The following is a 25,520-nucleotide window of genomic DNA, read 5'->3' on the forward strand; positions in this document are numbered from 1 at the left end:
TTAAGCTGATAAGTTTGGGGGCGATTCGTTATACAGTGATAGATAACTAATATATTTTGGGGATATTTTTGTCATAATTACACAATATTTTAAAATGTCAGTCGTTTTCAATAATCCCGTATCAATGCCTCCCACCAATCACCTTCTGAAATGCAGATAAGGTATCTTTTGGAGAGAAAACTAAAACTGCGATTGCTAGTGTTCAGGAGCCTTCACCTTAGACAGAAATCTTTAAGTCATCTTCACAGATGCCTTTGTTTTTATTTCTATGTATGTTGGAGCAAGGGGACATAGGAGATTAAGGGCATAATAGAGCCGCAGTGGGGTGGCAGAAATTTTATTTCAAGGGTTTACTGAAAGTTAATGGTTCTGAAGTCACTCTGTATATGAAACATGAGCATAGTTGACATATTTGAAGTTCCTAAGCACTAAAACAGTAACGATGCCTTCCTATGTGCAAAGACAAACAAAAAACGATATGTGTAAGAAGCCCCTGACATTACTACTATTTTTCCCTGATGCTTTTCCTTGAAGTGGCAATTACCAAATTCATCCTAAAAGTGTTTTAGCTTCCCACTTTTCCCTTTCCTCATAGTTGGTTGATTATTGTTTAATCCAGCAATGATAAAACACCCTTTACAAACATAAAGATTCATTTCTAACATGACCATTTTTTTATGACACCAACTCCTGTGCTCCAGTTATTATGAAATCAATCATTTTACCTCCCAACCACTGGTGTTTTCCTGAGGGGCTCTTGTTAGCCAAGCCGCCATTGACAAGTGCTTATTCTGTTAATATTCCTTTGAACCCCATTATAAACATTCCCTTTACCCAGAAACTCAGCAGTCCCTGGGAGCTGACTAAAGTGAGGATGGTAGGGCAGAGGGGAGCTCATTCAGTCCTGCTGACCTCATGCTGCTCAAGTTGTTTGTCCATTTTTTCAGCACCCATGCATTGTCACCGTACATGCATGCAAAAGGCCAAGCTGTTTATCTTGACCATGGAGAAGGACTAAGCGGGTAACAAATGCTAATTTCTGAGGTCAGGCAAGGCACCTTATATTATCCCTTTTTGAAGTCAATATCCAGGTATAGGGCAGGATGGGGAGGCTCTGAGCATCCTGCATATTTACAAGTGCTTTGCTACATTTAGTAAGAATTGATTAGTGGTCATATCCATGAAAGTCAAAAACTCTAGCATGGTGGCTCATCCATGTAATCCCAGCACTTTGGGAGCCTGAGGCAGAAGGATGAATTGAGGCCAGGACTTCAAGACCAGTTTGGACAACATAGCGAGACCTCATCTCTACAAAAAAATTTTTCTAATTAGCTGGATGTGGTGGCGCCTGTATTCCCAGCTCCTAGGGAAGCTGAGACCAGAGGATCACTTGAGCCCAGGGATTTGAGGCTGCAGTGAACTATGATCCGGCCACTGCACTCCAGCCTGGGCAATAGAGTAAGACCCTGTCTCAAAAACAACAGAAACAAAAACAAGCCTCTCACAGTTTGGTTACACTTTTGGCAGATTAAGCACATGCCTTTAAAAAACATGTTTATTGCTATTTTAAGCTGATAAGTTTGGAGGTAATTTGTTATACAGTGATAGATAACTAATATATGTTGGGAATATTTTTGTCATAATTATGCAATATTTTAAAATGTCAGTCGTTGTCAATAATCCCATATCAATGCCTCCCACCAATCACCTTCTAAAATGCAGATAAGGTATCTTTTGGAGAGAAAATTAAAACTGGGATTGCATGGGAAAATCTTTTAAAAAATTGATATTAAAATTTTGAAGCTGAGCGGTTCAATATAACTACAGTTACACGTGACTATTTAAGTGAAAGTTAAGTAAAATTAAAAATTCAGTTCCTCAGTGGGACGAGCACATTTCACCTCCTTTATAGGCCATGCGTGGCTAGAACAGATGGAAAACATTTCCATCATCGCAGAAAGTTCTATTGGGCAGCACTGTTCTGAAGCGTTTAATTTGCCATCATGGAAAAGAAATAAAACACTCGAGTGTCCTTAAATCTGTTTTATGATTTGGCATTGTGTTTAAGTTTGGATTGCCCATTTAGGATAGAGGTGAGAGGACCATACTATTTTCAGTGTCTGGAGACCTCTAAAGACTCTAATTTCACCTTGGCCAAAACGATCCTTAACAGCATTTATATGCTTGATCTCCTTTCCACGCAGCCCATCAGTAAGTGATTGCGCTCCACGGTCACACTTCAGCGCTCCCAATACACCAGGCACCCACTAAGTACGAGTCTCGGCTGGTGTCCTAGCAACAGCGACGCGACCCCGCCCCTTCCCGCTGTACCCCTCCTACCTTATTAGCCTGGAAGGGGCGGGACCAGGGGCCAGTGGCCAATAGGAAGGGAGCAGAGGAGGGAGTCCTGGCCGCGTCCCCGTCGCTAGGGAAACCGATGCAGCTGGAGGCCGCGCGCGATGCTGGGCGCGGAGGAGCGGGCCGCGCTCGCTGAGGAGAACGCGGACAGGGAACCCGGCGCCGACCGACGACTGCGACTCCTGGGGACCTACGTGGCCCTAAGCCTGCGGCCGGCCGCGGGCGCCTGGGAGCGTTGTGCGGGGACTGCCGAGGCGGAGCAGCTGCTCCAGGCCTTCCTGGACCGCAATGCTGCCGAGGGGCCGCGGCCGCTGCTGGTGGTGCGGCCCGGGCCCGGGGGCCTGGCGGTACAACCCGGGCTGGAGGTGAGACCCGAGTCGGGCCCGGCTGGCGCTAAGGGCCTTTTTTTCTTGCGCACCGGACCCGAGCCTCCAGGGCCCAACAGCTTCCGCGGCGCAGTGGTCTGCGGGGACCTGCCCGCGGCACCTCTGGAGCACCTGGCCGCGCTGTTCTCTGAGGTGAGGCTGGGTTAGCGTCCCGGCGCGGCTAAAGCTAGGTGTGGGGGAGGGGAGGAGGAGCCTTAAGAGACGGAGGCGGGGCCAGAGGGGGAGGGGCGAAGCTGCAGGGGAGGTTCAAGGGGCGGAGTGATAGGCAGAGGGGCGAGGCTATGGAGGGAGCACAACCAGGAGGCAAGTTCCTGAAGTCAGGAAGAAAATGGGATGGGGCTAGGGGCGGAGTTGGGGGTTCTGGAGGGAGGGATCTGGGTGGAGGCCAGGCTAGAATGAGAATGGGAAGGGGCTAAGGCTTGGGTCAGTCCGGGTCTGGGTTCTAGCCAAAGTCAGGGGAAGACCATAATCTGGAGAGTGCCTAGGTCCTGACTACTTTCAAAATCAGCATCTCTTAATCCGTCCTGTAAATTGGAAAGGTCTGAGGAAGATGAGAAGTGGTGAACAAGGAGGCATTTCTGATGAATCAGTGGGGCGGAAGGAGATGAATGGCTATAAACAGTGCCTACTTCTGGAGAGCAGTTAAATGGGGTGGCGGGGGGTACTTTCAAAATCAGCATCTCTTAATCCGTCCTGTAAATTGGAAAGGTCTGAGGAAGATGGGAAGTGGTGAACAAGGAGGCATTTCTGATGGATCAGTGGGGTGGAAGGAAGTGAGTGGCTATAAACAGTGCCTACTTCTGGAGAGCAGTTAAATGGGGTGGCGGGGGGTAGTGATTTGCTTTTGATTTTCATCTCATTCATTCATTACCAACCGTTTAGCAAAGGTCAGCCCTGTGCCAGCATAAGAAGTTAGGCGCCCATTTGGAAATGCCCAGCAGGCCTTTGGAGGAGTCTGCCTGGAGCTCAGGGAGGCAGGTGGAGATGTGGGTCATGAGTGCTTTAGTGGCACCACAGCAGAAGCTTAGAGAATGTAGAAGGTTTCAGGAAAGTGCTCCAGAGAGATTTCTGGGACCCTTAGACCTTTCTGGAATGGGAGTAAATTGCCCTGCAAGTCAGGCCTGTGTGCTTCTGGAGACTTGTTGCCCTGGACCCTGCAGGGTGTGAAATAAGGATGGGCGGAATACTGGCTGTATGATGTTTCAGGTGATAGGTGCTATAGGGAATATCAAAGAACTATTCCCACCCATGAAATGCTTACTCCAAGGAGCTGAAACATATGTAATAAATCATATATTCAAAATTTTTCAAACTTTTAAGACTGGGGTGAGGGTAAAGCTTACCTAAAAGTTGGCCCCACTGCTGGATCCAAGTCCTGGAGTCTCCCTGCTGTGTCAGGTGTAAGCCCTTTAGATGGTGTATCAGGAGGCTGTGGGGAGGTGAAAATTCCAGAGAAGGGGTTGGATAGGTAGAGGAGGACACAGAGGGCCCAGGGAAGCTAGATCTGTGAATAGATATGGAGGTATTTCAATATTTTAACAAACAGAGCTGTCTTGCCACTGTGCATTGTCTGAAAGCCATCCCGCTGAAGCCTGAACTTAGATCAACTTCTCTAATGAATGTTGATGGTGGAAAGCACTTTTGGCTTCAGAGGAGAAAGACAGCCCATGCTTAACATTAAGTGTTGAATTGTCTCCTGAACAATTAGAAGAATTCGGATAAGTAGAGAGCAAGGTAACTAACTTTTCAAGATACTGAGAGCAGACTGAACAAAGGTTCAGAAACAGGATTTAACCTAGTGTATGTGGGAGACAGAAGGCCCATCTCAGAGTTGTGCCATGGCTAAGCAAAGTAGTCCAGCAAGCAAACATAATTTTGAAATAATGAAAATTCTCAGATGTCTAAGAGTTTTCATTGGTGCATTGAAAGAAATTGGAGACAATGTTCATCAACATGGGACTGGGTGACTGAATTATGGGCCATCTATACAGTGAAATACTTTGCAACTATTAAAAAGAATGACTGATATGTAATATTCCTTTTTTTGAGGCAGGGTCTTGCTATGTTGACCAGGCAGGTTTCAAACTCCTAGACTCAAGTGATCCTCCTGCCTTGGCCTCCCAAAGTGCTGGGATTACAGGTGTGTGCTACCATGTCCAACTGGAGTATTCCTTAGGGTAATTTTTTCCTTGTGGCAAAAAAGCACATGACATAAAATTCACCCAACAATTTCCAAGTTAGAGTACAATATTGTCAACCACATATGCATTGTTGTGCAACAGATCCTCCGAACTGCCCCGTCCAGCATCACTGAAACCCCACTCACACCCAACAGCCCACACACCGCTCCCCTGAGCTCCTGGCAAGCACCATTCTACTTTCTGTTCCTATGAACCTGAGTCATCATATCAGTGGAATCATGCAGTATTTGTTCCTTATGACTAGCTTATGTCACTTAGCATAATGTCCTCAAGGTTCATCCATATTGTCACCACCTATCATATGCGGGACTTCTTTCTTTTTTAGCAATATTCTATTGTACGTATATACCACGTTTCTAAAAAATGTATCCATCATAAACACTTAGGTTGTTTCTGTCTCTTGGTTTTTGTGAATAATGCTGCAATTTAAGATAATTTTTTTAAAGAAGTGCAGACTTGCATGGATTTTATGCTACTGTTTATGTTTAAAAAAGAAAGAAGGGGAAGAAGAGAGAAAGGAAGGAGGAAAGGGAGGGACGGAGGAAGAGAGGACATTCTATTTAACAGTAATCCACAAGAAGGAGAAACAGTAATTGAAGTACAGGGGTAGGTGGAAGATTTACTTCCCACTGTGAACGCTTTTGTACTTTTAAAATTTTGCACCACGTAAACGTATTACCTACTTTAAAACCTAAATAATTTATTTTAAAAATACCTCAAGTCCTTTCCTTGCATTTCTCAAAGCTCGTACCAGTAACTTTATCCCACTTTCTGTCCATCCATCCACTTTTATTCCATACCCTGAAGCTGATCCAGTGTCTCTTTCAAGGCTTGCTGGCCTCCCATCTGCTAAGCCCTCTCCTTCCGGCCCGACCCTCCTGTCCACCCCCCTCCTCTCTCTCAGCACCTTGTAATCAGCTTAGTAGTCTCTGATTACCTGCTCCCCTTTTCCTTCCACCTCCCCAGGCAGCATCCTACCTGACTGAGAGACGTCTTCCTGCCTTGTGTGTGGGGCGGTAGGATTGAGGGTGTTGGCTGAGAGAAAGCTATAATTTTCATATTATTTTTATTCCATTCTACTAGTACAAGGTAAAAAAGGAAAATGTACCTAACAAATGTTTGAAGGGAAGAATTAACAGAATTTAGTAACTTGATCTCCTACTTCCTTACTTCCTTCTCCAACCACATCATTCACTGCTGCCAACTTATTTTTCCTAGCTCTGAAACTTGGATTTTTTTTTTTTTTTTTTTTTTTTTTTTTTTTTTTTTTTTTTTTTTTTTTTTTTTTTTTTTACTTTTTGCATTTTGGGGTGTGAGCATAAGATTTGGAATCTCACAGACCTAAGTCAAATTCTGGTTAAATTCAGCAGTGTGATGTGAGCAGATGTGCTCACTCTGCCAGGTCCAAAACTGTCTTGCAGGGTTGCTATGAAATTTAGACATCGTATATTAGAACACCTGGAATAGAGTGTCACATGGCAGGTGTTCCATAAAGGATGAGAATTCTTATCACTCTTCATCCCATTTAAAATCCTCCTCACCCATCTGATGGATCCTTGTCACTTTGCTGTAACCCATCCTGGCTCCTCCTGGAGGACTCAGCTGCATTTCCCCCACAGCCTTTCTCCTTCTGAGCATGGAGCTGGAGCAGGTGGCTCCTTGTTCCTCCTTGCCGCTCTAGATCCACATCAAAAAGCCTCCAGTTTTAATCTCCTGTCATCAAAGGACCCACTCGCACTGCTGCATCCTGTACAGATGGTGCTACCATCGCGTGTGTATGATTTTGCCTCTCAACTCACTGTGATTCTCCCCAACATTACTTCTAATATGTGGTTATTGCCAAAGACATACGAGTGATCCAATAACTTGGCCTCTGGGTTCTCTCTCTCTTTGTCCTCCAGTGATCTTGTCCTCCTCCTGATCATAAGCAGCACCTCCTATGGCCATTTCCAGACCTTGCATTCCCAACAACCACCAACCTCATTATCCAATTTTATGCACCTCCTTCTCTGACCATTACTCCCATCTTTCCAGCTCACTCCCTCTCATACCCTGACTACAACAGTCCTTTGATCCTGCTGGGAGCTCCACTCTCTTGGCCTTGGCTTCTTCCCATTGGCCCTGGCCCATGCCCACGGCCTCTTCTCTTACCCAATTTGAGTACCATGCTCCTTCATGATCTTCATACCCTTGCATCAGCTCCTGATGTACTGGCCTCTACCTCACTGTGTCATACTCAATTGGTGCAACCACAATCCTGGTAAAACCCAGCTCTACATACTTTATACCTACACCCATTAAATTAAAACAGACCAGAGAAAAAAACCAATGGGCTCCTCTTTAAATGCATGACCTCGAACCCTTAAGTAGGCCTTTTATGTTTCCCAGCAGACATTCTATTTTTTTGTTTCTATTACAACTATATTTTCTTGCTCTTTTAGATCGCTATTTCCCAACCCGAGGAACAATTTGAAAAGAAAAATCTTTCTTCTCTCAAATGTCCAAAACCTCCTCTCAGCCTCACTCTGAGATGCTCTTGCTTCTTTCTTGTTTTTTTAAGAAACGGAAATGAGAATAACATGTCCACGAACTCGTATGTCTATGTTGACTGCAGCATCTTTCCTTGTATCTTCTGCCATCCTGTCCATTGCTAGAGGTGAACTGTTTGTGCTGCCCTCTGATGCCAGCCCTAAGGCTGAAAATGCTGCCTGTGCTCTGAATCCCACACATTCCTGAGGAGATCGTTCTAGCATTGTCCTCTTCTCTCCTGCATTCCTATTTTTTTCTCCTGTCTGCTAGATTATTCTCATCGAGCAAAATCCTCCTTTCATCCCACCAGCTGTCACCCCATGTTTATGACCCCCTTCATAGCAAAATTCCTGGAATGTGTGTCTCCTCTTGGTGTCTCGTTATTTTCCTGTTTTATCTCATCCTCACCCATCAGACTTTGGTTTTCACACTTCACAGAAGAGGAATAAAATAACGTGACAATGTTTCTGATGATCTCCACTTGACGAAATTGAATGACCCTGAATCAGTCCTCATTCGGCTTGACCTGAGAGCCGCGTTTCTCATAGCTCACGATCATCCTTTCTTCCTGGAAGCACTTTCTCCTTTGGGCTCCAGGACACTAGTCTTCTGGTTTCCTCCTATCACCATGGCTATCACCAGTGATGGTGCCTCCTCTTCTTCCCCACTTCTTCTTCTTTTCTTTTTTTGAGATGGAGTCTCACATTGTCACCCAGGCTGGAGTGCAGTGGCGTGATCTCTGCTCACTGCCTCCTGGGTTCAAGCGATTCTCCTGCCTCAGCCTTCTGAGTAGCTAGGATTACAGGCACCATTACCCGCTACCATGCCCAACTAATTTTTGTATTTTTAGTGGAGACAGGGTTTCACTCTGTTGGCCAGGCTGGTCTCAAACTCCTGACCTCATGATCCACCCATCTTGGCCTCACAAAGTGTTGGGATTATAGGCATGAGCAACTGCGCCGTCCTCTTCCCAGCTTCTTAACACGAGAAGGCCCTACAGCTCATTCCCTGGATGTCTTCTCTTCTGTCTATATACACCCATTTTCTCGGGGGCTGTCATTCAATTTCAAAGTTCCATAAGCCATTTGTATCTTATACCTCCCAAATTTGTTATCTCCAGCCCTCTCTTCTCCTCTGAACTCTCAACTAGCATATCCAGCTGCCTACTCAACATCTCTATCTTAAAGTCCAGTCTAGATACTACATTTTAACATGTGCAAATACAAGCTCCTGATCTTCTCTCAAGATCTTACTCCACCTTTACTCCTCCCCACATCCGTTGACAGCAACTCCATTCTCCCCACTGTTCAAGCCACAAATCTTAGAGTCATCCACATCCTTTTTTTTCTCTCACGACTCCTAGAGCAATTTGTTAAGACATCCTACTGGCTTTACCTTCAAAATTTGTATGGAATCCGGCCATATCTTACCATCTCTACCACTAACCCCAGTGCCACACCACTATCTTCTGTATTATAGCACCAACTTGCTAGGTGGCCTCTTTTTCCACCTTTGCCCCTTATAGCCTATTATCACAGCAGCTTGGTTGATCCTACTCAAAGCAATCTCAGCCTATGGCACTCCTTTGCTCAAAACTTTCAATGATGTCCATTTCTCTGAGAGTAAAAATCAAAATCTCACAGGCAAGGCTGCATGTGAATTGACTCCCTTTACTCACCCCTATTTGTCTTGGGGATCACTCTGTCCCCATTTCCCTTGCTTCCACACTGCTCCTTGATCACACCAAGCATGCTTCCATCTCGGGGACTTTGCACTGGCTGTTCCTTCTCCCTGCAATATACTTCCCCCAAGGATAGGCAAAGCAGTACCCCTATCCTTCCAAGCCTTTGTTCAAATCTTCTCAGTGAGGCCAACCTCAACATTTATAATTGCAGCCCCTCCACCCCACACTCCTGATTCCCTTCACATGGTTTATCTTTATTCACAGAACTTACTGTTTCCTGACTGTCTCTCCCTTAGAATATAAGCTTCATGAGGTCAGAAATGTTTGACTGTTTTGTTCACAAGTGTATCCTCCTAGCACCTAGAAAAGTACCAGCACATAGTAGATGCTCAGTAAATACTCATTGAATAAATGAATGAGTAGTTTTTTTGGTTTGTTGTTGTTGTTGTTGTTTTGAGACAGGGTCTCACTCTGTTGCCCAGGCTGGAGTACAGTGGCATGATTTCAGCTCACTGCAGCCTCAACCTCCCTGGCCTCAAGCAATCCTCTCACCTCAGCCTCCTTAGTAACTGAGACTACAGACATGCACCACTACAACCAGGCAATTTTTCTATTTTTTTGTAGAGATGAGGTCTTGCTATGTTGCCCAGGCTGGTTTCCGACTCCTGGGTGCAAACAATCTGCCCTCCTCAGCCTCTCAAAGTGCTGGGATACAGGCGTGAGCCACCACACCTGGCTATGAGTTGCTTTTCACTTCATAGAGAGTTCACATTCATTATTTTCTGTCACTCAAAGCCCTTAAAAATCCCACCCACAACTATTCCTTTTTCTTCAGATAGTATACATTCAGTTATTTGATAAGCATCTTGAGTGCTTTCTATATGCCAGATCCTAGAGAGAACTGTGACTATATAAAAATTAGATAAGATAGAGTCCCTGCCTTTGGATCCTAGGAAAATTCCAGTTCATCCTGTTTCCCAGTTAGGACTTCTGCCCTGGGTCCAAATGGTTCTTTCTTAACACGAATGTGATGAAGCTTAATTTGTAAACTTTCCTTCCTTTTTGAGCTCCCTTTACTGATTGTTGTAAGTTCCCAGTTCAGTGAATGTTTCCAGACAGACCAGGCAAAGACCATCCTCTAGAATCTAACATGCTGGGTCCAGATATTCAATTTCACAGCCACTGGGGCTTATTGATCATGAGTCATATGAGTTCATATTTCCTTTTGATTATTTATATATTGGTCGCTTTCTCAACACATTATATGAGCATCTGTTTGTCTTTCTGGTATTCTCCTTCCATCAGTTGTGAGATTTTGACAGTCAAAGATTCCTGGTGAGTTGTACTGACAACTTTCTCTTTTTTTTTTTTTTTTTTTTGAGACAGAGTCTTGCTCTGTCTCCAGGCTGGAGTGCAATGGTGCGATCTCGGCTCGCTGCAACCTCCGCCTCCCGGGTTCAAGTTATTCCCCTGCCTTAGCCTCCTGAGTAGCTGGGACTACAGGCGCGTGCCACCACACGCGACTAATTTTTTGTATTTTAGTGGAGACAAAGTTTCACTATGTTGGCCAGGATGGTCTTGATATCCTGACCTCGTGATCCGCCCGCCTCAGTGTACTGACAACATTCTAAGTTACTGGTAATAGAAACTTAATTTAAACTAGCTTGGAAAGTTCAAGAGCAGCTTGATTTAGGAGCTCAAACAAAGTTACCGAGACTTAGTCTTTCTCCATCTGTAAGCACTCTCTTCTCCGTATTAACTTTATTCTAAGGCTCTATTGGTTGGGAAGGTGACCAAGAAAAGCTCCACACTAGCAGAAAAGCTCCACACTATCTTTTCCTTGGAAAGTCACATAAGACACTTTGGCCTGACTCTCAATGGCTCAGATGTGGTTCCATTTGGTTCCTATGGATCTGGGGATGAATACTGAAAAAAGGAACTGTGTTGGGTGGCCAGAATCACCTAACGTTCACCCTGCCTCAACCTCTTGAGTAGCTGTGATTACAGGTGCCCACTACCATGCCTGGCTAATTTTTGTACTTTTAGTAGAAATGGGTTTTCGTCATGTTGGCTAGGCTGGTCTTGAACTCCCAACCTCAGGTGATCTACCCGCCTCAGCCTCCCAAAGTGCTAGGATTACAGGCATTAGCCACCGCACCTAGCCGATAAAGAGTTTTTTGGCTAGAGGACTTTATCCCCAGGAGCAGAATGGAAGGAAAATTTGTAAGCAGCCTATTCAAGGGCCTCCCCAATTTATCAGATGTCAAGGTCATGTATAATGTTCGACCCTACTATTAGGCCTTCCAGCACAGTGACCTGCAAAAGGTTGTATGTAGCTTTATAAGCCTTTTCCAGATGAGGCTTTCTTTAAGTTCCCAGAAGTGGAACGCCTGCCTTTCTTTCCTGTGCACCTCTGTTCCAGGTTGTTCTACCCGTCCTGGCCAATGAGAAGAATCGCCTAAACTGGCCCCACATGGTATGTGAGGATGTCAGGCGGCACGCCCACAGCCTCCAATGTGACCTCTCAGTTATACTTGAGCAAGTGAAGGGAAAAACTTTGCTGCCTCTTCCAGCAGGCTCAGAAAAAATGGAGTTTGTGGATTCCAAAAGTGAGACAGTGTAAGTACCGCCAGCCTGGCCATATGGGCCTCTGAGATATGGGAGATGCTGGTTATCAGAATGTTTTCCTTACAACTTGTCTGTTCCTGACTCTGCACATCTCCTCATTCTGCACACAAGCCTACTGTCTGCTCTGTTTGCCGACACCCTCAGACTGTGGACTGTGTGTTTACCCTGGTTACTCCCTGGCCCAGCCACTGCATGAAATCTTCCAAGGCTATTACAGCAACATGGCCTTTTTTTCCGTTCAGAATCATTTCAGGGCTGAGCGCAGCCACGCTAACTTTCGGCATTTGGCTTATCAGGATAGTGTCTCATCATTGGCAAAGACCCAGGTCCAGTCTGGGAGGCAGGCACACACAGAATCTTTCAGCAAAGCTGAAACTTTCCAGCATTTACTCTTCCCAGCGTTTACTCAGTACATAATGTCACAGAACTAACGCTGCTGGCTCTTGTTACAGTTCCAGACTCTCCTCCCCCAGCAGCTGAAGACTTTTTACACGTCCTGAGGAATTCTTTTTTGTCTTTTTTCAAGTAGTAACAAATCTGGCTTTGTTGGGACCTGGCTTTGTTGGGTATTCATGCCTCCTGCCCCTGAGTGGGCATTAAAACCCCAGCTTCGTCTCCTTTTAGAAGTTAAATCCACCGTCAGCCTCTGTTTACCATGCTGACTTTCGAGTTCTCGTCGTTTCTATCCCTTGGGAATTCTATTCCCAAGTCAGGCTGCGTATATAAATATTAATAGTATATTTTGTTATATTTTATTCAGCATCTCTATGTACTTGTGGCAACAGATAGCCTTCCTACATGAGCTCGGTCTGCCACACTGTCAGGAGTTTCCCAATGTATTACTGTCAACATTGTGTATTCAGGATCCATTATTTGATCTGAAGAATAAGTAATGCATGCAACAGTAATGCATGCGATGCATTATAAAATACAACAATGTACTTTATAATGAGTTTTTTCTATCGGAAGTAATTTCCTACATATGCAATTTGAAGTAATTTCCCGGTTAACTGGAAAACTTACTGTGGTTTAATAAAGACATCCAATCTTCAAAATAAATAAATTCCAACTACCCCTTTTCTAGTCCCTTTATATTTTAACCTACTAACATTCAGTGTGTGTTTATAATCATTGCTGAATTTATCTCTGTTTGTTCAAGTTTGATAATTTCCCAAAAGGCTGGATCGTTTTAGGGGAAGTAGGTGTCTTTTTCCTTTAATACCTTCCACAATCACTTGTGCCATATCATTTCTCAACTAATATAAATTTAATTTAATTAAGTGAAAGTGGGTTTCTGACATAAAAATGTGAACTGTATGTCCTCTTTCTTTGTCATTGTGTCCTTGGTTCTTTGCACGTATCATTTTCAGTTAAGACTATGAAAATAATGACCACAATGTATTTTAAAAAATTTAACCACTTCCAAATATAGCTAAGTTACTTTCTTTAGAAGTTGTATGGGGGGAAAGTTTGGGAATTCTATTCTTCTCTGGAAAAATGAGGACCAAGTGAAATCATGATGGTGGTATTCAGGTGGCTGATTGTCAGTCTTGTGAAGGAGGAAATAACCTATTTCCTCTTGCTGCAGAGGTCAGAGCTAAGACCAAGATGAGGAAATCACAGGGAGGTACATATGGTTCAGTATAGAGACAAACTCTCTTTGATAGAGCCAACCTACTGAGAAATGTGCTGCTTTGTGAAGTTGAGAGCTTGCTGTCACTGGTAGGATTCAAGCAAGCATTGGGTGGTCATCTGAATGTTTTCTGTCCAAGGTATTCCTGCATTCACAGGACAACGTACTGGCATTCAAAGTTCTTAAGCTGGTCTTCAGAATACTGATGAGCCCTGAATCTGTGTGAAAAAATGTATATACACACACATAAGCTTTTTTTTTTTTTTTTTTTTCTGGAGAGAGGGTCTATAATTTGCATTGACTAGTCAACAGAGACTATTATCCATAAAAGTTAAGAATGCATGGGCTAGATGAAATTTCTCACCTTTTCTTTTTTACATTTGGGATTCTGTTTGGGGGTACACCCAGGGTTATTTTCACGTTTCAGGATTTTTGTTGTTGTTATTGTTGTTGTTTTGTCTTTCACAGCTTGGATTCTATAGATAAGTCAGTCATCTATGCCATTGAGTCTGCAGTGATCAAATGGAGCTACCAAGTCCAGGTGGTACTCAAGAGAGAGTCTTCCCAGCCACTCTTACAAGGGGAGAATCCCACCCCTAAGGTGGAGTTGGAATTCTGGAAGAGCAGGTAGGCAGGAAGGCACATGCTGGAACTCTGGGGTGAAGATGTCTTACAGAGACTAAAGCTAGAGCTTTCCTGGGTTAAGCCACCATTGAGCCTGTTCTTCCCTATAGGTATTTCACATCATCACTGAGGGAGAGAGCTCTGTGTCATTGGGTCAACAGAATTTTTTGATAGACTGGGAGATGCACGCTTTCCCCCAGATTCAATAGTCATTTTCCCTTTCCGGGGCTAACATCAGTATGTCTTCTCACATTTTTTCAAAGGCTCTTTGGACTACATGTAAAATTAATCAACTCTCTTTAACATTTTTCTTCTAAGTTGTCTGCTCCCTTCTCCTTGAACAGTTGAGGCCACATGCACACACCTTTTGTAAAATTCTGAAGATGGAGGGGTTTGGGGGAGTTGGCTGCAGAATAGCCTTTCCTGTGCCCCGTTTCATCACTCGTAGGGCTGGAAAGTTCATCATCCAGGATGTTTGTCCAGAAAGCCTTCGTTATTGCTCCTGCTCTTGCTTATTCCACCTCCTCCTCCCTATGTCTTCACTCCTATTTATTATTGTGCTGATAAATCCTTTACTCAAAAGGAGACAGATGTTAGAGGCAGATGTGTCTGTCCTCACATGGAATGGAGATTATCGGTGTCACATGACCAGACATGCCTGTAGGGCTCCAGCCTTTTGTCTGTACCACCCTGCTGAGATGCTCCATGCTCTTGCCTGGCTTCTGATCATTCTGCTGACCTACTGCAAGGCCCTTCTCTTAGCACCCTTGCTCCAATAACGCCTCTCTCACCCTGACTCAACCTTACTGCCAGAGCTAATGACCTCCAGCTGCCAAGCTTTTTGAGCCACCAGATGGTCACAGCAATGTTTCCTGGATCTGCCCCTTTTAACCTGTGTTCCCAGCTCAGGCTTTTGCCCTCACTGTGCTGGGAACAGATGTCCAGGCTGTTTGGGCTGGAGCACAGCCTCTGTGGAAGCACCCTGAGGCAGGGCTCCTCTGTTTCTGTGTGACGATGGGTCATTACAGTGTGACTGGCATTTTCTGATGCTTACCTGGATTCACCCTTCTTCATGATATTGCAGGTATGAAGATCTGAAATACATTTATAATCAACTGAGAACAATAAAGGTGAGGGGCATGGCCAAGCTCCTGGACAAGCTTCAGAGTAGCTACTTTCCAGCTTTCAAAGCCATGTACAGAGATGTTGTTGCAGGTGAGGACCAGCAAGTGTTTTCACAAATGTGTTTGACTCACATTTACTGTTGAATGATGCATTCACCTCTCTCTGTCTGAATTCAGCAACTTCAAGTCCTTATAAACTTCCAACCCGACACAAACTAGCATGGTGACAAGAACACCACATCTAGATACAGGAGAGCAGCTAAACAGAGCTATGCTGTTTGCAGTTCCACTGCTGTAGGGCCTTGGGCAAATTCACCTAGCTCCTCTGAGCTTTAGTACGTGTGATGGTTATGGAGCATACGCTTCTACCCACTTTTCGAGGTCCATGTGAGATTATACAGGTGGAAGAACTTATTGACTGAACACAGCAGTGTTCCCAGAGCTGCCCCTTTGTGTCTTTCAAACACTGGGACCACAGGACATACAGTTCTGGGGTGGCCATTATGGAGCCTGTCTGACCAACTCCAGTGTGGTCGTGTAAGTCTATCTGTCCTAATCAAGGACTACCCTTGCAAGACAGCCTGACCATGCCATCCAGGACCTGGGATTATTGGCGGGAACCCCTCATTAACGAAGTGCTTTCACCTGCCTGGCACACTGGGAACTCCTGGGTCTGGTGAAAGGTCTCTCTGGGCACTGTCTTCAGGGTCTGGAAACTACTAGAAGAAAGTTCTTCCATCAGACCTACCTACAGCTGCTGCTTTGCACTGTACGAATGCATGTTGTTATCTCTCACCTCTGGAATTCAGGTCCCTCCCCCTTTGGCTCCTTGAGAAATCTCTATTCCATTTCTGGTTCCATTCTGCATTTTCTGTTCCTACTGTCAGATGGGACTGCAATTTTTCTGGCCATTTGAGCACCAGGCAAGATCCACTCTTATCAAAATTGCCAAGCCAGCAAAGTCTATGATTAGAAGTAGGTAAATTTTTTCAGGACTCTCTCTCCCTTCCTTTGGTGCGTTGTGCATCTTCTCCCCTTTTCCTATGAAATCTCCTCTTTGCTCTTCAGTGTCACAGGTCAAAATGTGCTTTTAAAGGTCTTTGTCATTTCACATAGTCAATTTTTAGGCATTCACGTATCTCCTTTATATGTGCTGTACATATGTACAATCTGTAGCACTGTAATGCTTAATATTTTTCTCTACATTGACTCCCAATTTAACCTAACTAAATTAGACAACATGAAAACTTTAAATCACTGCCACAAATGGAAAGCTGGTATCATTTGCCAAAACCAGGGCTATTACCATTTAACTTTTTTTTTTTTTTTTTTTAGACAGTCTTGCTCTGTTGCCAAGCTGGAGTGCAGTGGTGCGATCTCGGCTCACTGCAAACTCTGCCTCCCGGGTTCACGCCATTCTCCTGCCTCAGCCTCCCGAGAAGCTGGGACCACAGGCGCCCGCCACCAGGCCCAGCTAATTTTTTGTATTTTTAGTAGAGACGGGGTTTCACCGTGTTAGCCAGGAATGTCTTGATCTCCTGACCTCGTGATCCGCCCGCTGCGGCCTCCCAAAGTGTTGGGTTTACAGGCGTGAGCCACCATGCCCAGCCTGGTTGCCAAGTTTCTATGTCCATCTGTGCTGCTCTAATAGAATACCACAGCCTGGGTAATTTATAAAGAGCAGAAATTTATTACTCACAGTTCTTGAGGCTCAGAAGTTCGAGATCAAGGCGCTGGCAGGTTAGGTGTCCGGTGAGGGCCTGGTCTCTATTTCCAAGATGGCACCTTGGTGCCGCATCCTCCAGAGGAGAGGAACTCTGTGTCCTCACCTGACAGATGGTGGAAGGGCAAGCCAGCCCAACTCTATGTGAAGCCTCTTTGATAAGGGCCTTAATCCCATTCATGAGGGAGAAGCTCTCATGGCCTAATGGCCTCTTAAAGGTACCAACTCTTAACACTATCACATTGGCCATGAAATTTCAACACCTGAATTTTGGAGGGGTCCCATTCACACAGCAGCAATTAAGGATGTGTGTAGGTGGATATGTGTGTGAAGGAAGGCACACAAAGAAGGGCTGGCTGAAGCCAGTGTGCACTGATTTGCTGTGGCTCATGAAGGGCTGCTGTATGCATTGTTTTAACCCTTGCACCCCCATTCTCCCAAGCAGCACTCAGCGAAGTCAAATTGGTAGCCTAGAAATGGACATGGTAGGAATACTGGGAATATTTACACCATAGAAATTGGCATATGCTACAAATAAACGTGTTTGTCCTCAAAGAGTCTGTTGTTAAAGACTTTACAGCCAACCACTGGAGATCACTATGCACTTTGCTGTTTATATTTACATTCTTTAAAAAGGTATGAGCCCGGCTAGGCACAGTGACTCATGCCTGCAATCCCAGCACTTTGGGAGGCTGAGGCAGGCAGATCACTTGAGGTCAGGAGTTCGAGACCAGTCTGGCCTGGCCAACACGGTGAAACCCCATCTCTACTAAAAATACAAAAATTAGCCAGGCGTGGTGGTGCATGCCTGTAATTCCAGCTACTGGGGAGGCTGAGGCAGGAGAATAGGCTAAACCCAGGAGGTGGAGGTTGCAGTGAGCCAAGATTGTGCCACTGCACTCCAGCCTGGGTGACAGAGTGAGACTCCATCTCAAAAAAAAAAAAAAAAAGGTATGAGCCCAGCTCTCTCTCTCGCTCTTCACACGCCTTGTCATCCAAGGGTATTGCATCCTAGGTAGGATGGTCAACCCTTTTCTCAAGTATTGTGCTCTTAAAAATCAAGGCAGTGCTAACTGGTATAATTAAAAGAGATTGTGATTTTTAAAAAGATTTCAAAACAGGGTATCATAAAGAGAAAGCTCCTATAGCATGACAGTCTCAGCCTCTTTTCTCTCAGCACTTATGGGAGCAAGAGCAGGCGCTCATTAGAATGACTGTTGGATTCTGAAATCCCCCACCCCAACACAGCGGTTCTAATATTCACCATCAGCTCCTCCACTTGAAAATCCGTGCCCTAATCAATTTACTGTGACATTTGACTTTGCAAAAATTCGATTCACATACTGCTTTCCAGAGCCTCATTGGGGTTGTAAAGTACAAACATACACATCAACATATTTTTGTGTATGGTGAGCCTCCATGAAGCCGAGGGTTCAGTGTAATAAACTGTGGGTCGTCTTCCTTTTCCTCAGCTGGACGGGATTGTTTGTTTCGTGGGAGGGCCCTAAGAAAGTTATTTAGACCTTAATTTCTTCACTTATAAAGTACTAAAGTATAAAGTACTAAAACTGGCTTGCAGGGCTTTCTATGAGATGGTAAATATCTCATAGACAGTAAGTGGAACAATTCCCAGCATATTGAAACTGCTTGCTAAATAGTGTATATTTCGAGTTCCCTTTAGGACGAATGCAGAGCTTCATTCACATACTATCACCTAAGACCACCTACTCTCATATGATACCACCTGATTATCTGCCCAGGACAGAACTAGCCTTTATAAACTTGCCCTTCCAGTGTAGTTCGTCCAGGGGCCTTTTGCATTCCCTCTAAGTTGCTGTGCAGATATTAGCATCCAGTGCTGCTGGATTTCCTAGTTTCCCCTGTCAGTCACCACAAGATGACTGGTTAGATGCCCCTTTCTTTCCTTGGTTGTATTCAGAGGAGATGGTAAGAGATTTTCCTGGCTTTAAAAACCAGCAGAACCTTGCCATAACCCATTTATGTTATGTCTCTATGCTCTGTGACTTTTTATTATTATTATTATTATTAAGACTCTTTATTAGTGAATACTTATCAGAGCCACCACCATTTATGAGTACACCTGCAGTGGTCCAAGCACTGTGCTAGTTGTTTATAAAGATTCCTGTTGAACTGCCTTCAGCCTTCACAAGGACTCTAAACTGATTACAGCTCGGCCTATTTTTGAGGCTCAGGGAGGTTAAAACGTGCCCAAAGTCATACCATTGCCAAGTGTCTAGGCCAGCATTTGAAGGAAAGTCTTTCTGATTCTAAAACTTGTATCATCTCAAAGATAACAGCAAAGTAATTGGCAAATATTTACTACCTACCAAGCACCAGATGGAGGCTGGGAGGGCCAGGGAGAAGTCCATTTAGAGGAATGTTACAAGAGAGAACTCTTCAGATCATTATCCTAGTTGTTCAGGGCTCTCCAGTTTCCATATTTCCTCATAAGAGCTAGGAAGTTTTCTGGAACCAGCCTTCTCTCTGCTTTCTCAGTTCAGGGAGAAATTGTACTCGTTGCTTTGCAGATCTTTTACTTCCCAGGGACTAGGGCTCCACCAGGTGGTTATTAGGCTCCAGATGGGAATGGTTGACCATCTCCAATTCCTTCCAGCTTTAGCAGAGGCACAGGACATCCATGTGCACCTGATACCACTCCAGCACCACCTGGAAACTCTAGAGAACGCAGAATTTCCAGAGGTGAAGCCCCGGCTGCGGCCCCTGCTCCACGTGGTCTGTCTGATTTGGGCCACCTGCAAGTGCTACCGCTCCGCCGGGAGGCTGACTGTGCTGCTCCAGGAGATTTGCAACCTTCTTATCCAGCAGGTGGGCTGCCCGGGGATGCCGAGCAACTGCTCCCTGGGGGTTGGTTGGCATCTAGTCACAGGAGAGAGACGAGTGTCCTTTTTTCTGGGCGGGGAAATAATTATGTTCCAAAGAGTTCTTACACTTGAATTACAGTATTTTACTCTCAGAAGCCAATAATTTACAAAGACATTTTCAGTAATATTAGAACACTTGAGCTGTCCTGTCTTCCCTTCCCCTCTGCCTAAGAGGAGATAAGTAGGGGTGGTGAATTTCAACCTCCTTAATGATCTATGAAGAAGGACTGGTAATGAAGTCAGCAGCAAAGCCTAAGCAGTAAAGCGTGCAGCCTCTGATGTCAGGTGACGTCAGGTGATGCTGTAACAATCCCTGGCTTTGCCACTTGGCAGCCAGTATACCACTTGTGTGCCAGGACAAGTCACTTCCTGTTCTGTGCCTCACTCTCCTCCTCTGTACAATGGTGAAAACAAAACACCTTATCTCTTTTTGGGTTTCTGGGTGATTTGTGGCTTCAGTGTGGCAATGCATGTGCCCTGCACATGGTAAGATCCTGGTACCCATAAGCTATTGAGAAACAGCTTCTTAGATTATGCACTTCATGCTCCTCCTCCTTAGGGACCCTTGTAGCACCAACCAGGGCAGTGTAAACCTTGAGGAGTGTATCTTCAAAAAGAACTAGAGAGCCGGGCGCTTTGGCTTATGCCTGTAATCCCAGCATTTTGGGAGGCCAAGGCGGGCAGATCACGAGTTCAAGAGATCGAGACCATCCTGGCCAACACGGTGAAACCCCATCTCTCCTAAAAACACAAAAATCAGCTGGCTGTGGTGGCACGCACCTGTAGTCCCAGCTACTTAGGAGGCTGAAGCAGGAGAATCGCTTGAACCTGGGAGGCGGAGGTTGCATTGAGCCGAGATCATGCCACTGCACTCCAGCTTGGTGACAGAGCGAGACTCCATCTCAAAAAAAAAGAAAAAAGAACTAGAGAGCTTAAGGAGGTTTGGGTGATCTCTCCAAACCAGTTTCTTTTTTTTCTAAGGGGCTGTGTCTCTGAGAAAATAACGAACAAGCTTAATAAGTAACTAAGAATAACTAACATCTGTGGGGTACATTGCAGGCTGCAAAATCCTGTTACATTCATGATTCCCATCAATCATCAGATAAACCCTGCAAGGTGGGCAGGGAAGGTCTTATTATTTATTATATTCTTTAAAGATGTGGGCTACAGTTCAGGGAGGTTAACTGACTTGCCCAAAGACACCCAAACCAGGACCCCAATCCGGGCTGTTTGACTCCTCCTAGGCTAGTGCCTTTCCGTTACTCCATGTTTATCAGCCAGAACTCTTTTCGTTGAAAGTATAAGAAAACCCAAACCAAAAGTAAGAGCAAAAGAAGAATACATATTGGCTCATGTGCCTTGAAAGTCTAAGGTAAGCCTGGCTTCAGCCCTGACTTGCAATGTGGCTTTAGATGATGTCAGCCAGACACAGGGACCCACCCAGTAGTGGTGAAGGTGGCTGTCCCTTTAGCTCCAGCTTTTCAGTTTTCCAGGTGTAAGCCTCTTCAAGACAGAGAAAGAATTATGGTCCAAATAATTCTTGCACTTGAATTACTTTACTATTGAAAGCCAATAAGTCATAAAAGAACACCTGGGAAAGGGCACCTGCTCCAGCCCCAGCCAGCCCAACAAAGTCTTCTTGTGTTTCCTTGTCTCTGGCTACTTGCCCATTCCTAAGCCCATCACTGTAGCTTCAGTCACTAAGACTACTTGGCCAAAACCCAGGTCTCAGTCCACATGTGGAATGGAGAGCGAGGTCAGATGTTTCCTCTCTTATCCCCATGAAAAATATTACTTGGGCAATGATTCAGTTCAGAGTTGGTGTTGCAAAGTTACAGGATGTCTGCACCTGCTCATTGATACTAATCTGTTTGTATACCAGGCCTCTCATTATCTCAGCCCAGAAGACCTGCTGAGAAGTGAGATAGAAGAAAGTCAGAGAAAACTGCAAGTGGTCTCAGACACTTTGAGCTTCTTCAAGCAAGAATTTCAGGACAGAAGGGAGAATCTCCACACTTACTTCAAAGAGAACCAGGAAGTCAAGGAATGGGATTTCCAGTCTTCTTTGGTCTTTGTGCAATTGGATGGCTTCCTGGGACGACTGCACGTGGTGGAGGTGAGTGTGCTCCTCACCTCAGGCTTCCAGCCCCAGACAGAAAGAAGCAGTCCAGGGGTCCAAAAAGTAGAATAGGAAAATGCACAGCACAACCAGATAGCCAACCTTCCATCAGCTAGAATAATCCGTAATAAAGGTTCAAATGGCCAGCACAGTGGCTTACGCCTGTAATCCCACCAGCACTTTGGGAGGCTGAGACAGGTGGATTGCTTGAGCTCAGGAGTTTAAAACCAGCCAGGCCAACATGGCAAAACGCCTTCTCTACAAAAAATACACACACACACACACACACACACAAAATAGCAAGGTGTGCTGGGGAGGCCGAGGCGGGCAGATCACGAGGTCAGGAGATCGAGACCATCCTGGCTAACACGGTGAAACCCTGTCTCTATTAAAAATACAAAAAATTAGCCGGGCATGGTGGCGGGTGCGTGTAGTCCCAGCTACTCGGGAGGCTGAGGCAGGAGAATGGCCTGAACCCCAGAGGCGGAGCTTGCAGTGAGCCCAGATCACACCACTGCACTCCAGCCTGGATGACAGAGTGAGACTCTGTCTCAAAAAAAATAGCCAAGTGTGGTGGTGTGCACCTGTAGTCCCAGCTACTCAGGAGCCTGAAGCAGAGAATTGCTTGAACTCGGAAGGCAGAGGTTTCAGTGAGCCAAGATTGCACCATTGCACTCCAGCCTGGGCGACAGAACGAGACTGTGTCTCAAAAAAAAAAAAAGAGGAAGAAGAAGGAGAGGGAGAAGGAGAAGAAGTTGTTTTAATAAATAGTTGTTATTGGGATAGATCATCACATCACATAATAGTGGTTCTAGTAGAAGTTTAGGAAATCCTGATCATAGACTCATTTAGGAAGAAGGCCCAAGGAATCAATGAACTAATTCAGTTGGTTTGCAAATTGCCCATAGCTTTTGAACTTGATTTCAAATAAACTCTGCCTAGAAAGACTGACATTGAGCAAATCTTGGTTGGGCTGACCATTCCCACAAAGCTGGCTGCTTTGAACTTCTTCTCCTCCACTCCCCAATCTCCAAGGTGGCTCCCCAAAGTCTAAAATGAATGAGTCCCTGGGCAAAAGAAACATGACCTTTGCTCAAAGGTATGTCTTTCCCTCCAATTATTTAAAAATAAATGTGGGTTTTAGTTGAAGTACTAGGGTGAGAAGACATGATTCTTTTGCTTTGGATTGTTTCAATTCTCAAAACTTAATATGTTTAACAGGTCTCTCAGCATTTTACAGCTCTGTGTTTGCTGATTGGACTTGGAAGGGAGGGTAATGGGCCTAATAAAATGAACTACAGACTTAAACTAAAATGGATTTGCGAAATTCAGGATTGAGTTTAAGATTAAGACAAGAGGCCAGGCGTGGTGGTTCACCCCTGTAATCCCAGCACTTTGAGAGGCTGAGGCAGGGGGATCACTTGAGGTCAGGAGTTCGTGATCAGCCTGGCCAACATGATGAAACCCTGTCTCAACAGAAAATCCAAAAATTAGCCAGGCGTGGTGGCGTGTACCTGTAATCCCAGCTACTTGGGAGGCTGAGGCAGGAGAATTGTTTGAACTCGGGAGGCGGAGGTTGCAGTGAGCCGAGATTGTGCCATTGCACTCCAGCCTGGGTGACAGGGCGAGATTCTATCTCAAAAGAGAAAAAAAAAAGACAAGAGCCAGAGGGACAGAGAAAGATCGAGAATCATATGCCTAGCTCTCTTGAGCAGGTTTGGAGGGAAGAGAGATACGCTGGGAAGACGCTGTGATGAACAGAGCAAACCATGGGAGGACAAGGACAGGAGAACATAAGATTGGATCTGTTATCAGTTCAAAAAGAATTGGTTCAGCATAACCATGTGCCAGGCACGGAGCTAGGAACTGAGATACAAAGATGACTGAAATGTGGCTTTCCTGTAAGAGGCTGGTGGACCTGCAGCCACCATAGGAGAAGGAAGACAGACTAAAAGAGGAGATCCAGGAGGAAAGATACAGAACCAGGAAAGTGGGATATATTGAATGCCATCATAAAAGTGAGATTGGGCTGGGTGCAGTGGCTCATGCCTGTAATCCCAGCACTTTGGGAGGCCGAGGCAGGTGGATCACAAGGTCAGGAGTTCGAGACCAGCCTGACCAACATGGTGAAACTCCGTCTCTACTAAAAATACCAAAAAAAAAAAAAAAAAAAAAAAAAATTAGCCCGGCATGGTGATGCACACCTGTAGTCTCAGCTACTCAGGAGGCTGAGGCAGGAGAAGTGCTTGAACCCGGGAGGCAGAGGTTGCAGTGAGCCAAGATTGCACCACTGCACTCCAGCCTGGGAACAGAGCAAGACTCCAGTCTCAAAAAAAAAAAAAAAGTGAGATTGATGTGTTACCAGGAGCAAGAAAGAGGGGTCTCAAAGCCCAGCAGGACTTTGACAAAAAGTGGGGAACACAAGAGGAAATCAGTTGTGAAACTGGAGTGGGAATTTGCCAGGGAAAACGAATATGGGAAGGGCATAAAGATAGAGAAAATGTATGAGAGAGAAAGCCAGAAGCTAGATCTTACGAAAGGTGCACCTTAAACCCTTCATCAGGATCACAGAGACTATAAATAATAGATTATCTAGCTTTATCCTAAATGCCTCTTTTTCCCTCAGCCGTTTCCATCACGGTTGATGTACAGCCCTTCACTCCTCTTGCACTCTGTATTCCTCTCACATCCACCACCAATTCCTTTGCTGCTGTTTAGTGAGAGGTGAGGGACACTCCAGCCCCAACCCATGCCTGGCCTGGGCTGACCACGAAGAACGAATTTCCATCACTGCCTTGTAGCAGCCACGTTTGCAGGTGCTCCAGCCCTGCAGATGGCCCTGGGAATGGTAGCAGAGCATGGCTCTGAAGTGACTACCTGGACAGGGCCCCCAGGCCCTGTGCACACATGCTAACGATTTGACTTTGCATATAGACAGGTATTCTAACACCAGGGCACCTAATCTGCAGGGTATATTCAGTAAATATAAGCAGTGATGGCCACCAGGCTCCCGAGAGTCACTACCCTCACAGTAAGTCCTTTCTCAGGCTGCTGCTGTTTTCTGAATCAAGGGCACAGGTGCATAAAAAGCAGTTGCCCTCATTTAATTAGAGGATGATATGAATGTCACCAAGCTCCCTGCCTTACTGCTGCTGCTTCTCTTGCATGTCGTTCTGTCCTTGGCTCTGGTTAGCTTGGCTCCTGTGCCCAGCTGCTCCTTTTCTTTTCTTTTCTTTTTTTTTTTTTTTTTTTTTGAGATGGAGCTTTGCTCTTGTTGCCCAGTCTGGAACGCAATGGCGTGATCTCGGCTCACCACAACCTCCACCTCCCGGGTTCAAGCGATTCTCCTGCCTCAGCCTCCTGAGTAGCTGGGATTACAGGCATGCACCTCCATGGCTGGCTAATTTTTGTATTTTTAGTAGAGACGGAGTTTCTCCGTGTTGGTCAGGCTGGTCTTGAACTCCCGACCTCAGGTGATCCACCTGCCTCAGCCTCCCAAAGTGCTGGGATCAAAGGCATGAGCCACCGCGCCTGGTCAGCATTTTTTTTTTTTTCTTTATGGTTCAGGCAGATACTTTCTTTAGTTTTTTCTTTCTTTTTTTTTTTTT

General features: G+C 45.2%; 1 protein-coding gene across 1 annotated transcript in view; it reads left to right on the top strand.

Annotated features, from left to right (window-relative positions):
• Nucleotides 1-2,346: 2,346 nt before the first annotated feature.
• Nucleotides 2,347-25,520, top strand: part of DNAH9 (dynein axonemal heavy chain 9) — a 381,759-nt gene continuing 358,585 nt past the window's right edge. Inside the window, 6 exon segments of the mRNA XM_017855172.1 lie at nucleotides 2,347-2,876; nucleotides 11,581-11,777; nucleotides 13,888-14,046; nucleotides 15,128-15,258; nucleotides 19,526-19,737; nucleotides 21,676-21,909. Coding sequence (XP_017710661.1) covers nucleotides 2,460-2,876; nucleotides 11,581-11,777; nucleotides 13,888-14,046; nucleotides 15,128-15,258; nucleotides 19,526-19,737; nucleotides 21,676-21,909 — 1,350 coding nt within the window. The 5' untranslated portion in view covers nucleotides 2,347-2,459.

The sequence above is a fragment of the Rhinopithecus bieti genome, unplaced genomic scaffold, assembly GCF_001698545.2.
Source record: "Rhinopithecus bieti isolate Rb0 unplaced genomic scaffold, ASM169854v2 scaffold_40077, whole genome shotgun sequence".
NCBI lineage: Eukaryota > Metazoa > Chordata > Mammalia > Primates > Cercopithecidae > Rhinopithecus > Rhinopithecus bieti.